We start from the raw sequence: 16,840 nt of genomic DNA, 5'->3' as shown, positions 1-16,840 counted from the left end.
TGTGTTTCTAACCCCCTCAGGCTCCGGAGAGGTTGAAATGCCATTGCTTTCCATGGCTTGTCTTGCCTGCCCTTGTGCTCAGCCCTTTGCTGCCCTTCTGGAGATGTTAAACAAGCTGCAGTTTCCCCAGCTCGGAGCAGACTGGTGCCTAATGCACTTTTTCAGAGCTGATCAGCTGAAGAAGCAGAAAAGGGCTTTTACAGGCTAAGGAGAAAGGGCAGGAGCACAGTGAGCACCATCAGGGCTGATCTCTTGTTTGCTTTCCTCTTGTGCAGCCCGGGCTGGGGGCGCAAATCCTGGCAAGGGATGGTCATCCCCATTTACCCACCTGCTGTCTCTCAGCCTCTGCCTGCTAGCAGAGTTTCTCCCTCCCCTCCTCTCCTCTCCAGGCTGCTGTGGGGTTTGTGCACAGCCCTCGGGCGGACCAGGGCTCAGCAGTCTGACACCATCCTCTTGTCTCCTCTCTGTCACCTCCAGGTGTGGGGCTGTGGGTGTGACAGCAGACAAGCAGAGCTGTCACCAGAGGTGTGTGTGAGGGATGTGAGAGCCAGGATAGAGCAGCAAAGATGTGGAACACGTTCACTGAGCCTCCTGCTAAATGTTCAAGGGACCTCAGCTGGGCTGACCCTGCTGAAATAAGTGGAAAGCTCAATTATCCCTTCACTAGAGCTGGTTTAAAAGCTGTTAAAGAGGAAAAATCCATCTTCTCGGTTTCCTGAGTGTGGAGATGTGTGTGGGAACGTCTGTGAGCTTCCTTCTGGCTCTCTTTATAAGGGGACAACGGTCTTGAAAGTCCCCCCCAGGCAGAAAGCAAAGGGTTAATTGTAAAAGCACTTGAGAGTTTGTTTGGAGAGTAAATACACATTTCTGGCACCCAGAGGGTACAAAGAGCCTAAATTTCGCTTTCCTACCTCGTGGGAAATCTGGATAAATGTTTGCACAAGGATCCAGCCTGTCACTTTGGGGAACCGAGGATTTCCTCCGGCCAGCGGCCGCGCTTCCTTGCCCATGTAAGGGCACTGCGGGCACGAGTGATGGATGGGCAGCCAGATGGAAGGACTCACACAAAAATATCCTGCCCGAGTCAGGGAGAGGCAGGCATGGGTGGGAGGAGGCTCGGATTTTCCATCCCCTGCCTGCTGCTCCTATGGCTGGTCTGAGAAGGAGAAGCTGGAAGGCGGCGGCGCACCTGGAGCAGCAGCTTAGGAAGGTCATGGCTGTGCCTTAGACGTACGTGGCTTTTCTCCTGTCTGCTCTAAGTGGATCTCTTGGGGGATCTGTGTGGCTGCTGCTGTCTGCAGCCCGTGGGAGCAGGGATTTGGGAGCGGGATGTGGAGGGAAGGTGGGTCCCAGCTGCTCCAGTGCCAGAGAGGCTGAGCCTGGGGGCAGGACAGCAGCAGCCTGCCAGGCTCGGGATGTTCCTGAGCAATGTCAGCTCCAGGGGGCTGCGTTTGGCACGGGCTGTGCTAAGGGTGGTCTTAGGCCCTAGAAATCACAGCAAGATTTGGAGCAGTGACAGCCAGGTTAAAAATGCCCATAGGCACCTTCTGCCATGGGTTAAAGCGTCTGCCTGAGTCCCAGGGCAGGAGAAAAGAAAAAAAAGCATTGATTGAATGGGATTCTTGCCAAGTGTGAGCACTCATCCAGGCCCAGGATGGCTCTCCCATGGCTTTTCCTGCTAATCTTTAGATGAGTCCAAGGAACTGTCTCAGTTTAGCTCAAGGATGGTCCCTGCAGCTGACAGCCTGTTGTTATCTCTAAAGTTTTCAATTTTCTGGAAATGAATGAGAAGATGCTTCTTTGGCAGAGCTTGCACTGAAGCAGACTCTGTAGCTAATTAGTAATCAGTTCCTCCAGGCGAGATTACTAGCCTGGACATTTATCAGCTTCCAGAAAGTCAGCCTTGTGGATTGCAACAACTGTTGCTTTGGCTGCCCATGAGCATCCAGGCCTTGCTGTTCCAGGAGAAATTGCCACAGGCAGCCATAAAACTACAGGGCCAAACATCCTGTATTTTCTGTGTGTCTGTGCAGCAGAGATGAGATCAAATTCTGCTCTTGTTTTCCTCAGGTGGTTAGGGAAGGGAAGTGTGAGGCTCTGGACTGCTGCAGGCGAGAACCCACCAGCACACCAGGCTCAGTGGGAAGAGGTTTTGGGACCCTTCCCCACTGTTCTGTTCCTAAAAGAACTCTCAGTGTGCTGAATGTCCTCCTTAGGAGCTGCCCTTGGGCTCTGGCACGGCTGTGTCACCCTTCACTGGAGAACAGCAAAGTAGGTCACTGCCTGTGCTCAGGGCTCTCTCTGCTCTGCAAAAATATTTACAGCATCTATTTGAATCCTCCCAGTCCTCCCGCAGCAACCTCTCCCTGACCCCCACGCCTGGTTCCCGAGGGCTGCACGCAATTTGTTTTGGAGCCTGTGAAGGTTTCTCTTGCATCCCTGCCAGGCTGGGCTGGAGTGTGGAACATCTCATTCATCCTTCTCATGAATAAAAGCAGGCCAGGAGCCAGGCGGGCCCTGAGCACAGGTGCCTCCAGCCTGGTGTCCTTTGAAAGTGCCCGGTGGCTGAAACCAAAGGAGGGAAGGTTTAGATGGGATCTGAGGAAGAAATCCTTCCCTGGGAGGGGCTGGCACAGGGTGCCCAGAGCAGCTGTGGGTGCCCCTGGATCCCTGGAAGTGCCCAAGGCCAGGCTGGATGGGGCTGGGAGCAGTCTGGGATGGTGGGAGGTGTCCCTGCCATGGGAATGAGGTGGGATTTCCAACCCAAAGCATCGTGTGAGTCCTTGGCAGGGACGGAGGGCAGGACAGAGCAGCCCTTCCCAGGGCTGGAGGTTGTACCAGTGGCTGGATGGATGCTTCCCTAGGGATTCACCTGCTCCCTCTTGAAGCCATCGGTGCTTTCTGCTTCCCAGAGAAGCTGGGAGCTCTGGGATGTGGCTGCTCCGGGACAGAACACGCCGCTGTTCCTCTGAGCTGCTGCCCTGTGATTTCCCTGTGCAGCTCCTGTGATGTTCTTGCTCCCTGGTTCTCCTCTCTGATTTTATCTCTTTCTCATCACATCTTTTTCCAGGCTGGAGATTCTTCCTGATGTATTTGGCCTTGCCTTGCACAAAACTCTTTATAGCCCACAGTTGTCTCTGGTGCCCTTCATCTCTGAGGAGGGGAGCCAGAAGTGTGTGTGACTCCATATTTGGCTTATCTGCAATGAAAATCCTTAAAATTTGGGGTTGTGACCACCACTGAGAGCTGTTTGCTCTGTGGCATCATCTGCTGTGACTCTGGCTCTTTTCTGGGAGCTGATTTGCAGACCTCTCTGTGCCTGTGTGGGAAGATGATCACACCTCTCTCCCTTTGGATCAGTTGGAATTTATTGATGCTAATTTTTGTCTGACATTTTATCACCAGGTCGGTCAGTGCCACAAGATCTTTCTGTTTACAGTCTGGCTTGGCTCCACTGGATAATTTGCAGTCATCCCCATCCCTTCTGAAGCCATGCCAGGAGAGCCTTGTGGGACCCACTGATGTTTTCTTCATCGTTCCCTCCCTGTCTCCTGCCTTCCAACCCAGGAGACACCTCCCCTTCATCCCATCACATCCTGGCCTGGCAGGTGTGGTGACAAATCTGCCTCTTGGGGTTTACTTCGGCAAGACTTTGTATTTTTCAACAGTGTGAAAAGATTCTTCCTCCTCCCACATCCCTCTATTATCTTCTGCTTCCATAGCAGGGACTGTTCTGCAGGAGTCTGGAGCATAAAGAAGTTTTTTTCTCCACGCTCCAACCCTTGCTGCTTGTGGCAGGTTGGGGCTGGGCAGAAGGGAGGATTTTCCCAGCAGTTTATTAGCAAGAATTAGCACTTTCCTGATCTTGCAGCCTTTTTATTTTCACATGAGCCTGAAAGCTACTTGGCACTGACAAAGGTGGCAGAGGATGTCACAGCTTGGGGTGGGGAGGAGTGGGATATTGCCAGGACTGTGTCCCTTGGGATCACAGACACAGGCAAGAGGGGAGGGTTGGCCATTGGCTCTCTAGGAACAGCTCTGGAGGTTGTGGAAAGGGAATTGTTCTCTTTTTAGTTCAATAATCTGTTTAGGTTTAAGATTTGTGGCGGTGGGTTGGTGTGAATCATGAGCCTGGTGTTATCCCTGCTGTCACTAGAGGCTGGGTGGTTTTCCTGAGGAATCTGGTGTGCACAGCCTCCAAAATTCCCAGTGGGACTGGGAGAGCCTCACCCCGAGGGGTTGTTTCTCCAGCAGAGAGTCCTGGTTGCTTCATTTCTTGAGTACTGGGGTTGACTCAGCTTTTAAAAGAATTTGTGTGTGCTCCCAGAGCTGGGGCAGGCAGAAAAAGGGGTGATCCCTTGCTGGGAAAGGGCTGGACACTCCGGGAAAGCTGCTCCTCACAGACAGCTCCCACAGCAGAGATGGAGCCTGGTGCCATCCATAAATATCCCTGGAGATTGCTGAGTCAGGAATTTCTGGGCAGGGCTGGTGACCTTGGCTCTGCAGGCTGAGTTTGGGATTTCCCCTTCTCCAGAGGCTGTTCCTGGATGAGATGCTGGGAATGAGGCCCTCGGGGCCCTTTGCCCAAGGACGTTGGGATGGGGAGCAGAGCTGTGTCCTTAGCCAAGCAGGCTCCATGTGTTGTGCTGCAAGTGATCAGCTGAGCTAATTTGCATTTCATTTGCATACATACACAGTAGAATAGGCTGGTTGCAAGTTATAGAACCACAGAAGGATTTGGGCTGAGGGAACCTTAAAGATCATCCAGTTCCAACCCCCTGCCATGGGCAGGGAACCTTCCATAGAAATTCTTCCCCAATTTGCCAGGGCAACCACGTAGCTCAGGTTGGTTCCACCAGACCTCGCACTACTCCAGGTTGGTTTTTCTTATTAAAGAGATGAGGAGGCCCCAGCCCAGGCCTGAGGAGTGGGAGCTGGTCCTTTCACCTGCCAGGAATGTGCAGGATGTGCTTTCCCTCCCTCATTTTCCTGGTGTTAGCTGGGCTTTGCAGTCGCCAGGCACATCAGCATGGTGTGAAAGGATTGTTTGCCTTTGTGCTGGGGAGCCCTCCAGCACTGCCAGCCCTTCCAGATGGGATCTCTGGAAAAAGGGAATGTCTGTGGCTCGCTCTCACTGGATCTCTCCCCCTTGGGAGGGCCAGCAATGGGAAATTTCACTGGGACTGGGGATGCTGAGCTGCCACTTGTGTGCTCCACGTGCTGCTGTGGGGTCAGAGAAGAGGGAAAAGGCCTCCTGTGCCTCCTGAGCCCTACCCTGCCACACAAAACCTTCGTGTACACGGGGCCAGGAGGGATGGGGGGATGTGGGGCTCAACTGCTAACGCAGGGCTGTCGAGTGAGAAGAGCGGCTCTAGACCTGGAAGTGACAATTTCTACTTTTATCTTCTAGAAAATAGCATTTGCCAGCAGGGAAAGGCTTGTGGAGCTTTGCACTGACTCACTCTTCCTGTTCATTTTCCACGTGGAGCTTTGCACTGACTCACTCTTCCTGTTCATTTTCCACGTGAAACACACAAAATGCTAATTTCTCCGTGAGGCCTGTGGTGCTAAATTGCCTGTGCTTGTTGGAAGCGAAGCGATGGATGGATTTGTCACAGGGCTCGGCGCTTCTGGAGAAGTTCTGAGCAGCAGCAGCTCCTGACGTGGACAGTCCAGCTGTCTGTGGAGATGAGAATTTGGATGCAGGGATTTAATCTGGGAGACTGAGAGCTTCATACGTTGTGGGTGCGTGTACATCGAGAGATGTGTGAGTGCGTGTTCTGCAGCTGTTGTACCCAAAAGCAGGACTTGAGCCAAAGCTGCTCAAGCTACATGGAAATAATGACTTGGGTGTTGGGATGGGCCTGTTCACATCCCTCAGAGCTCTTTAAACTCTTTGAATCAAGAAATTATTAAATTATTAAACCCACAACCATTGTAGGAATGCTGGTGTCTCAATGAGTGGTGACCGTGAGTCCCTGTGAGACTTTTGGGGAGGGAGAGGGGATGGTGGGATGAGAATTTGGAGCTCTTCCCCAACAAGCCAGTTCAGAACCATCAATGACTTGGCTGCTGCTCAGAGAGAGAGGTGCTGGCAGAGGAAACAGCTCTGAAATGAGCACCCCAACTCTTCCATGGGGGTGTCCCTGCAGGGCTGGGAGGGAGGGGGATGCTGTGCTGGGTGTGTGGTGAGACCTGTCCTGCACATGTGCTCAGCCACACACGTGTGCAGAGCTGCTGCCTCCCCTCCCTGCCTGCTCCTTGCCCTCTCCTCGGCTGTGCTGTGCCAGCTCTGCCACCCCTCTGTGCCAAAAGCGGTGCCAGCCCTGCTGCAGGGGCTGAGAGGGAGGGATGTGCTGCCTTCCAGCCTGGCTCTAGGGACCAAACCTGTGTCCCCACGCACTCCAGCCATTAGGAGACCCCACAGGGATGTCACTCAGAGGGGGAAAAAAATCCCCAAACCAAAAAGAGAGGGCAGAACAACTGTAACCTGGTAACCAGAAGAGCTGTGGGAGGAGAAACAAACACGAGATGATTGTATATATTTAAATAGCTATAGGAAAAGAAAGGGCAGCATTTCCTGAATGGTTTGGTTCCCTGGAGAGGCTCGGAGAGCCTGGTGGTGGCTGGGCTTGCTGAGGATGGGCCAAGATGCAGGAGCAGACTCTGCAGCCATGGCTGGGTCAGGGAGGGCAGGACGTGGCAGAGCCCTCGCTGTCCTGGAGCAGCCTGGCCCCAAGGAGGCTCTGGAGAAGGATCCCAGCCCTTGGGTGCAATGGAGATACTCTCACCCTGCCATGGTCTGGGCCAGCAGAGAGCAGCTGGAGGCTCCTGCCCAGCCAGGGCCTGCTTGCTGCCCAAAGCTTGGGTTCTGCCAGCAGATTGTGTCCTGTGTCGGTGCCAACAGCAAGAGAAAGGTCAGACCCCGTGTGTGATTCCTGCTCCACTGTTTCAGCCAGGAATTGTCCTTTCCATCCCCTTGGAGGTGACAGGAGGCACAGCAGCAGCTGCCCGTGGTGTTGCAGGGAGTGCTGGGTCCCAAAAGCTGAAGAGAAGTGGCTTTGCCCGAGGAGGGGATGTTGGTGTTGGACACGAGGCTTTCCTGGCGGCACATCCAGACTCCCTGGCCATGCTCCTGGGGGAAGGATGGAGTTGGAACAGATGGCTGCCAGCAGGACCTTGTGCCTCTGGCTCCTTTTGCAGCTTGGAGTGGGAGAGGAGAGGTTCAGACTGGAGGTTATGCAAGAACTTGCCCCAAATGTAATTCACCTGTTCTGTGTGCACACCCCAGGCCTCAGGAGGAGAGGAACAGTGTGTTCTCCAGTGACTCTTGGTGCTGCCAGAGCAGAGGTGTCACTGAGAGCTCTGGAGCTCCTGCTGTGCCTGGCAGGTCTGGGCAGTTCCATCCCACAGCACCAGTGTGGGGTCTGGGATGACCTGGGCGGTTTGGGACTAGTTTGTGGTGGGAAGCAGGAAGATGCTCTGTGGTTTTTGTGGTGTGCAGTGTGCAAGGAAGCAGAGGAGGAACTTGGTTTGTGTCCTTCCTCTTCTTTGACAGACAGAGTTAAAAATAATAATGGAAATCTTAATATTCCTTACAAGAAGCTCCCTGTATGTGGATTTTCCTCTGAGGTAAGGCTGCCTCTTGGGTGTGGGGACCTGCCCAGCTCTGAGGAGCTCCAGTGGCACCACAGAACCCCACTGAGCTCCGGTTTTGTGACAGCATTTCCATCCCCAGGGCACGGAGTTGCCAGCAGCGAGGCTCCCCTGAGTGTTTAGTTCAATAATCTGTTTAGATTTAAGATTTGTGGCGGTGGGTTGGTGTGAATCATGAGCCTGGTGTTATCCCTGTGTGCTGCAGCACCTTGTCACTAGAGGCTGGGTGGTTTTCCTGAGGAATCTGGTGTGCACAGCCTCCAAAATTCCCAGTGGGACTGGCAGAGGGGTTGTTTCTCCAGCAGAGAGTCCTGGTTGCTTCATTTCTTGAGTACTGGGGTTGACTCAGCTTTTAAAATAATTTGTGTGTGCTCCCAGAGCTGGGGCAGGCAGAAAAAGGGATGATCCCTTGCTGGGAAAGGGCTGGACACTCCGGGAAAGCTGCTCCTCACAAACAGCTCCCACAGCAGAGGAAGCAGCGAGGGAAGGACGTGGCTGGGCCCAGCCCAGGCACTGGAAAGGTTTGGAGGATCCCAAGGCAGCGCTGCCCCGGGGCTCCCGTGTTTGCTGTGCAGTGATGGGCCCTGCTGGGCTTTCACAGCTCCAGGGTTCCCAGGGCTGTGTCCCCCTCCCCACGGCTGCGGGGAGCTGGCCAAGCTGGGGGAGAGACGCTGCCGTAGCCAGAGAGTGGAAGAGTGTTGAGGTTTCCATATGCTGATTGCAGAGCGCTTTTTTAGTGGTACATGGTTCTGGAGGAAGGAAGGAAAGGGATGATAAAAATAAAGCTGCAGATCTGTATTTAGCTATCAACCACTCCAGGGTTATTTCTTTTTTTTTTATTTTTTTTTTGGTAGTATTTGAAGACTATGCAATAAATGAGCTTGTTCATGAATTTTTTATTTTATACCACTACAGCTTTGAAGAAGTAGCCAGGTTGCTGTGGTGTTTCCATAGCTCAGGATCCCTGTGTTTGGGAGGAGAGGTTGTAAATCCTCAGTGCCAGTGTCAGGAGATTTGTGTGCAGTGCAGGAGCACTTTTCTCTAAGACATCGATGTGCAACATCTCAAAGTCACCGTGCAATTGATAAAGACATTTTAAGAAACAAGTGAATGCAGTATTTCTTGTAGTGAAGCTTCATCCAGAATAAACAAATGTGCCAAAATTTTAAAATTCTGAATGATCTTGTATACAAAAATAAGAGAAAATGCATTTGAAGTGTAGCTGCTACTGCCAATGGGAGAAGAAACTCAGATGCAAATAGCAGAAATCGTGTTTCCAGAGCTACTGATATAATTGGATTTTACTACAGCATTTCTAAATGCTGATAGAGGACAGTGGTAAATATTTGCTTTGTTTCATGATCTGAGTTCAGGAGAGATGGATTAATTGAGCTGGATAAGAATCACGTGGAATTAAAAAAGGCAAGCAGCACCCAAACCCCAAAGGATGAGTGTTTGATATCCAGGAGAACGGCTGGGAATAGCTGTGAGCATCCACAGCCCCCAGAGGGTGCAGGGTAAGGATGGCCCTGCCTGTCCAGACCCACAGGAGCTGTGGAGTGTCAGACAGGGTGGCAGCTGTGGGTAAAGGTGCCCTTTCCACATGGCAGGCTGTTTGTCCATGGCTGTGCAGCCTCTGGGAAAGGAAACGAGGTGCTCCTTTAAACAGGCACTTCATAATCACTGGAGAGCACTGGGTGTGACAGTCTCCTTCAAACGCAATTATAATCACCCCCATTTGGAGCCAGGCACCTGGCTCCCCGCTTTAAACCGTGGTTATAATAAGAGAGTGGATAATTTTTAAAAATTGCATTTTCTCACGCTGAAATTTGAGTTTCAGAATGCTGTCCTGATGGCCTAGAAACAGCGTGCTTTTGGCCTAATTCATCACAGTTAAGCTCTAAGAGGAAAGATGTAATTGTGGCTTTTTTTTTTTTTTAATTTTCTTTTTTTTTTTGTGCTTAATGTTGGATCCTCCTTTGCAACATGAGCTAGACGTGGTCAGCAAACTTTGGTATTTCTCTGGCTTGATCCGGAGGGAGTGTTTGAGTTGACAGGAGTTTGGCTTGATTTATCTTAAAGACCAAGTTTTGGATCAATGAGTAGCATAGAATAACCTCCCTGGTGCCCAAGGCCCTGCACAGATGCATTAGTCAGTGCAGAGCCTTGGCTGCACCGTGCATATGGCAGCTAAAAGGAACTGAAAAGCTCTGGGGGGGATAGAATTAAGTGGCAAATAACATCAATGAGAACCATCTGAAGGGCTGGGCTGTCTTCTGGGGCTGTGTTCAGCAGAAATTCTGCATGCCGATCGCTCTTCTGGAAACTCGGGAACAGCAGCTGAGCAGGACTTTGGAATCTGGTCAGCTGGGAGCTGATTTACAGGGGCGTGAGTTGTTAAAGATAGAAGATGATCTGAGGAGCCTCAGCTCCCGTCCCTGCGGCAAATCCCTGGATATGTGCTCAGTGCCAGTTCAGCATCCAGCTGCTGGGAGCTCTTTTGCCTGTCTTTAGCTTGTGCAGGGTGTACTGGAGGCAAAGCTGTGGGAAGCTGCTGGGGATGAGTTGGAGAGGCTTTGGATGAGAATCTTGGAAGTACGTCAGATGGGAGCTGGAGTCTTTCAGCTATTTGCTGCCTCACACACCAAAGTTCCATGTGAGGGACAAGGAATCGGCTCAGAGGCACCACGTCTCCTTTCCAAGCCCTCCCTGTCCTCCCCTCTTCCCACAAAGAGCCTGTGAAACCGGTGCTCCTGTCATGGCATGGATGAGTTTCACTGATGGAGCCGAACCAGAGAGGATCAGGCCCTGGGGCGCTGCCTTTGGGGTCTCTGCAATCCATGGCTTTGCTGTTTTGTGAAGTTTCAGTTCAACCCCAGCGTGCTGTGATGGGCAGCTCGAGCTGAAGCGTGCAGCAGGGGCGTACCCACGTTCTGGCTGATAAATGTGCCTTGAGAAAAGAGACCAAAGAAAGCCCTTAACCCTCTGAAATAACCTCCCGAGAGCTGGCTGGGTTTAATCTCCTCTCTGCCACACGCAGCTGCCTTTGAGCCATCACCTTGGGTCTCTCCCAGGCACTGCCATCCCCCGCCCCCTGATCGGAGGCACCGGCGTGCCAAGGGACGGGTGATGTATCCTCCCGGCCACGACACTTGGCAGCTGGACAGGCGACTGAGTCATCAGCCTTCGCGGTTTCTCATTTAATCCTGGGGTTGTTCAGATGATTTAAGTGCCAGCAGCCCAGAGAGGAGGTTGTGCTTCTGCTTCCAGCACGGTTGTGGAGCCATCGCCTCGCCTGCCTCCCATCCCTACTTTTCGTGGCGGGGGGAGGCTGGGGGTGGATCTGGGTTTGGCCGTCAGCTCTCGATTATCTTGCGAGCAGTTTTATTTCCTCCCGGCGATTGGGCTTTTCCATTGGCTCCTCTTGCTCTCCGTCGCTCGCCTGCTGAGCAGCAAATGTCCTGTGCCCGGCGCCGCTGCGCGGGGCGCTCCGGGGGACCCTGCCCTGGCCGCCGGTGCTGAGCCGGGGGAGCCCCGAGCCACCCATGCCCCCGGGGGGAGCGCTCTGCCGGGGGGGCACGGCCGCCTGCCCCGCAATGTAATCGCGGCCGGGGGGTGCGGGTGCGGCGGGGCCGGCCCCGGAGGAGGCGCTGGGGCTGGCGGCGGGGGCGGGCGGGGCAGGGCTCCCCCTTGGCCCCCCCATTGCCGCTATCCCCTTCTCTCCCGCAGGCTCTCGTCGCCCGGCGGCTGCGGCGGCGGGGACGGCGGCGGGAGCCGCAAGAGCGGGGTCATTCTGGACATCGCCTCCCTGAAGATGACGGAGCTGGAGTCCGAGGTGCTGCCTCTGCCGCCTCGGTACCGCTTCCGCGATCTGCTGCTGGGGGACCAGTCCTTCCAGAGCGACGACAGGTTCGGGGCGCACGGCGGGGCGGAGGGCGCGGGGACACCGAGCCGCCGGGAGGGACACACGGACCTGGGGCTCTGCCCGAGCATGGGGACACGCACCTGGGCTGGGGGGACACGGCCGGGACCCTCCGGCAGCGGCGGGAGGGGACGCGGAGCTCTCCGCGGTGCTGCGGGGCCGGAGCCGCCCGGCGCGGAGCTCTCCGCGGTGCTGCCGCCGGCGCTGGCCCCGGAGCTCGGGGGTGCGGCGGGGACCGGAGCCTGCGGGCGCTGGGCTGTGCTGGAGCATCCAGCGGAGTGTGGGACCGCTGGGATGTGCGGCGGGTGGAGGCCACGGCTGCCTCAGAGAGCGGCACGGGAAACATCTGGGTGCTCTGGGGCGCTGGATGTGCCGGGAGGTGCAGATGTGCTGAGAGGTTTGGATGTGCTGGGAGATGTGGATGTCCTGGAAGGTTTGGATGTCCTGGGAGATGTGGATGTCCTGGGAGGTTTGGATATCCTGGGAGATGTGGATGTCCTGGAAGGTTTGGATGTCCTGGGAGATGTGGATGTCCTGGGATGTTTGGGTGTCCTGGCAGGTTTGGATGTCCTGGGAGGTTTGGATGTCCTGGGAGGTTTGGGTGTGCTGGGCCAGCAGACTGTGAGCCCTGTGGGCAGCTTGCTGTGTCCTGCAGTCCCATCAGGGGCTGGCAAGCAGGAGAAAGGACCAAGGTCGGGGAGAGGTGTGGAACAGTGAGGGGCTGGTGCGACTCCACCGTGCGTGGAATTTGGGCTGACAACCATTTATTTAGGAGGGATGGCTGCCCCAGGCTGCTCTCGGATGCTGTGTTGGCAGCAGGGTAACTCTGAAGAGCTGCTGGGGTTGTGGTGCCTCTCTCCTTTCCCTGGGCTGACCAGAGGCCTTTGTGTGCTCAGCAGCAGCCTGCTGTTCCTGCTTGGCTGGGATTTATCCCCAGGCTGAGTGGGCAACACAGGGAATGCCATGAGTGGCAAGAAAATTCCATGGACAGAGCAGCTAAATTAAGAGGAACAAGCACCTTCCCTTCAACTCTGTTCATATCATAAATACCCAGGAGCTGCTGTGCTAATGGGGAAGCAGATTTTTATCTTTCCCCACTAATTAATTGTGTGATGCAAACAGAGAGAGATGTAATTCTTGTTGGAAAAAAACCTGGTTAGTCCTTGACTAGCTGCTGTGTGCTTGGTACACCTGCATCGAGGCTTTTGTGCATCTCTCTTAAAAGATAATTTCTTTTTTTAAAATATGTACAAGTATCATAAAAAAAAAAAAAAGAAAAAAAAAAGAAAAAAAAAAGAAAAAAAAAAAGAATTTGGCTTTGAGGCTGTGAATGTGGGTTTTACAAATGTTCTCTATAAGTGTTCCTAACTTTTATCGCTGCATAAAATTGATCTGGCTCGAAAATGAGTCTGTGATCCTGGAGGTTTTAAAGCCCAGATTTCCTTAACAGACACTTAAACATTAATATAGTTTTATGACACCGAGTGAGAAGTTAACATGAAATTCTCGCTGCAGAAAATGTCTGGGTTTCAGAATGGCTGTGATATGGCTCATTTGGTCAAGTTTGAAGGTTTAATAGTTTTCATATTTGAGTATTTGAAAACATCAGAAATATGGAAGATGGCAATTGCAGATCGTGTTCTTTCTGTATTTCTCTGGTTACACCCCTTAACCTTCATTTTCCTCTAGATTTGAGTCTTTCTGATTCAGCATCTCTCTTTAATTTTAATGCGGAGATACTCTGGGTTGTTTTGTTAATTCATTATCCCCGTTTCTCCAGAATTCATTAGCCTTGTTTCTCAAGATATCTCAGTTTCACTGGCTTTGTGCCGTTTGCTTGAGTTGCTTGATTTCCCCTTCGTCTGGAAAACACCGATAATTTCATTTTGTTTGGGAATGCAGATCTCTGAGCCCACATTTGCTGTTCACTGCAGTCCACTTGACTTCTCTGGGAGCTGAGCTGAGCTGTGGGCTTTGGGAAATGTTGCTCTTAGGCCTAAATTCCAGTCCAAGTCATTAATAATCGTGGGACCTTGTGGATGAATCAAGCTCGCTGGAGTAATTATGACTAGTTCATTAGTCTGCTCCAAACCCACTGAATCAGGAGCTGATTTAGGCTGGCGAAGAAAAAGATGAGAAGCAGAAAGACTTTTTTGGCTTAGCTGTGTTTGTGGATGATAAGCAGCTCAGCGTTGTGCTCTGAAGGGTTTTGTTACAGCCCTGACGGGGACGGGCTGAAGAAAATTCCCCCACGTAAACCCTGCGGGAACCACGAGTGGTAAAATAGAGCTCGTTGGACTCAGGGATGTAACACTGGAGGAAAACACTCTGATAATGCTGAATATCTCATTTATTTGTAGAAGAAATGCTTAAAACATTAGTGTCTCGAGTATCTGCTTTTGAGCATTACCCTGGGATGAGTGTGCTGCTGGAAGTGAGGAGGTTTCTGGGGTCAGCAAAGACTAAAAGGATCAGAGGCCAAAGGGGAGCCTGGGCTTTGCTGCTTCTGGAGAATTAAAAGTGTTCCTGTTAGAGATGAATTAGTGCATCCTCATCACAGAGGATGCTGAAGAGACACCAAGCCTGGGCTGAGGTAAGGGAATGAGGTAATGCTGGAGCTTGAGGAGATGAGAGCTCGTTGGAACAAGTAGATAATTAGAGAGCTGTGGTACAGCAGCAGGAGAGTAGGTCCAGATAACCTCTGGAACCGAAGGAACTGATCAGCGAATGTGAGGTGGAATGGGTAAATCAGGCTGCTCCTAATTTGCTTTTGTTTTTTGCAATGTGAAAGATGAATGCAGTTGATCTGAGCAGGGCTTGCTCTTTGGCAGGTGGACTGATTGACAGGAGAATTAAAATAACACTTTGAACGTCCTGTGGTGGATGCAATAAATTGGCCAGGAAGCAGATAGGAAACGGCTGACTGGGAATGGAATGTGGGAGGAAAATGGATTTGTGAAACAGAGAGAGAAAAGCCTAATGACAAGCAAATCTAGAGTTGTCAAGTCCAAGCGCTACTTCCAGGATCATCTTACTCATCTTCGGAACTCACTCCCACGAGGTGGTGGAAGGCTTTGGGCTTAGCTGTATTTAAATTCTGGGCTTGACATTTCTGCCAGGCAGGTCTTTGGGTTAGAGAAACAGGATTAGGTGTCATTCAGCTCCGAATTCCCAAAGGGTGCAAACTGCTCTCAGCACAAGGATCTGACTGACAGGGACTGGGAGGTGATTTTTCCTTTGGGGAGGGAAGGTTCTCTCTGGGAGCCTTGCAGTCGCCTCCGTTGTCTGGCATTAGTCTTGCCTGGTTCAGAAGTTTCTTTCCCATTTGGAAGGTGCTGTCCGTGTCAATACTGGGAGAAAATGGATTTGTTCTGCTTGCTTATGGCAGTACTGCACTTCTTATCTCCCTGATGCTTTGTGGACATGAAGGTACCCGGAGCCTCTGGGATACGCCAGCAAAGGCAGAGCTTGAGATGCTGAGCCTGTAACCGAGAGAAGGTGAAGAACTGGGGGCACAAACACTGCTGGGACCTTTTCACATTCCTGGTGCTCTGGGCATGGGGATCCTCTGTCCATGGAGCTGTGGAAACGAGGCCAGGGGTGCTGGGGGAAGGGAGCAGGGGCTGAGCACAGCAGCCCCTCGGAGCTGGGGCTGCCAGCGAGGCTCCTGTTCTGAAGTGATGCTGCAAGTGCTGATTAAAGGCAGCTGAGAAAGCACATCTGCTGGATGGATAAATATTGTTTCATACCCCAAGCTGTGGCATCCCTTTGATGTTTGCTGTCCTGACTATGGCAGTTTTTGATCTCCTGCATTCTCTTTTCTTGGACAGTGCTGACAGCTGGGTTGGGGCACGTATAAAAAAAGCCCATAAATAAAATTAAACTGTATCTCAGAAAAGTGTCATTAGGAGCTTATTTGTTGCCTAATTTAAATAGTCTGAATGCTTTCCAGAAAATCATCGTCAGAAGCCACAGTCCTATTTACAGGAGCGAGAAGTAATGGATGTCACTTTGATTAAGTGCATTTTTCTGAGGCTAATTATCAGCAAAAAATCATTTTGATGGATGAGAATGTTTGAAAAAGCTGCTTGTGCAGAAGAATGCAGTAACTTCTCTATAAAATTTTCACATCTCCTATTTAAAATCAAAGATATTTTGGATGTTGCATAATCAAGAAAAGAGGATTTTGACAACTGGGGCCGATTCTTTTGAGTTTCTGTTTACAGTTTCTTTAGAGTCTGACAACTTCTTTGTCTGTGACCTGACATCTGGTCATCGTCTCTTTAATTTGTCACTAAGTGATGGCTCTGAATCTTAGGTCAGATTATGTTTGGCATGAGCAAAGTGAAGCGCTGCAATATCAGCTTTGGAGGATCTTATCCCTGCAGTTTTCATGCTAACATGCCCCAAGTGACTTCCTCATCAAAATGCATCATTACATTAATGGAGCTGGGTAGTTTTGTGTTCCCGAGGCAGGTTCCTTGAATATGTCTGTGGCTGAATCCTCACTTCATTGCTATTTGATTTAATGGGCAATTTTCCTCATTTTATTTGGAAGATGCAGATGCCAATTTGAAAATTCCAATTTGTATCCAGAAGTTAGAGACATTTATTTCTGTGCTGGTGAGGTAATGGCCAATATTTTAAGTCAGTGCAAAGTCTGCTCAGGCTGTAGCATGTGTGCCAGTGAAGGTTTGTACCTGGAATTAGGAGATTCAGCTCTGGAGCCTGCATGCCACAAAATTCTGCTGGTGAAGGCTCTTCATCCCCCAGCAGTCTGACCCCTTGCTTGTAAAGCAGGATGGATATTATTGCTAATATCCATTCCCTCAGCAATGGTGTTTAGACTCATTTCCACCATCCCTGGGTGCAGAATCTCTCAAGTGACAACTCGGTGGTGATGCCTGAACAAACCAAGTGACAAATTCCACTGGTGAAGGTGGTGGGATCCCAAACAGGAGCTTGGGAGCGCCTGTGTGGCCAGCGGAATTGAATTGCTTCTCCTCTGCTTTTGCCACCTGGCAAAGCAAAACCAAACCAGTTATTAATTGGATTAGGCTGTTTCCCTGAGTCAAGGCTTTGTCAGGAGGTTTCTGTGTGACAGCACAAACAGGAGTTTGCCCCTGCCAGCCCAGTCAGCCTGTGCCAGGAGCCATCCATGTGTGCTCCCCCTGGGGACATCCCTGTGTGCTCCTGCTGGGGCCATCCCTGCTCCCCTGGGGACATCCCTGTGTGTTCCTACTGGGGACATCCCTGCTCCTT

General features: G+C 51.8%; 1 protein-coding gene and 1 long non-coding RNA gene across 8 annotated transcripts in view; both read left to right on the top strand.

Annotated features, from left to right (window-relative positions):
• KCNT1 (potassium sodium-activated channel subfamily T member 1) overlaps positions 1 to 16,840 on the top strand; it is an 81,462-nt gene that overhangs the window by 1,522 nt on the left and 63,100 nt on the right. For all 7 annotated transcript variants that reach the window (XR_015278310.1, XM_086858787.1, XM_086858783.1 and 4 more), the window contains exon 2: positions 11,386 to 11,565. Coding sequence is in view for 6 of the 7 variants with exons in the window: in XM_086858787.1 (XP_086714913.1) it covers positions 11,386 to 11,565 (180 nt within the window). In the remaining variant the exon portion in view is untranslated. The remainder of the gene's footprint in view (positions 1 to 11,385; positions 11,566 to 16,840) is intronic.
• On the top strand, positions 410 to 5,932 carry LOC147649732 (uncharacterized). Its single transcript, XR_015278311.1, has 2 exons — positions 410 to 1,230; positions 5,411 to 5,932. It is a non-coding gene; the product is annotated as an uncharacterized LOC147649732 (long non-coding RNA).

The sequence above is a fragment of the Cyanistes caeruleus genome, chromosome 20, assembly GCF_971803275.1.
Source record: "Cyanistes caeruleus chromosome 20, bCyaCae1.hap1.1, whole genome shotgun sequence".
In the NCBI taxonomy this organism is placed as follows: Eukaryota; Metazoa; Chordata; class Aves; order Passeriformes; family Paridae; genus Cyanistes; species Cyanistes caeruleus.
The sequence above is the reverse complement of the archived record's forward strand: the minus strand, read 5'-3'. Positions and strand labels throughout refer to the sequence as shown.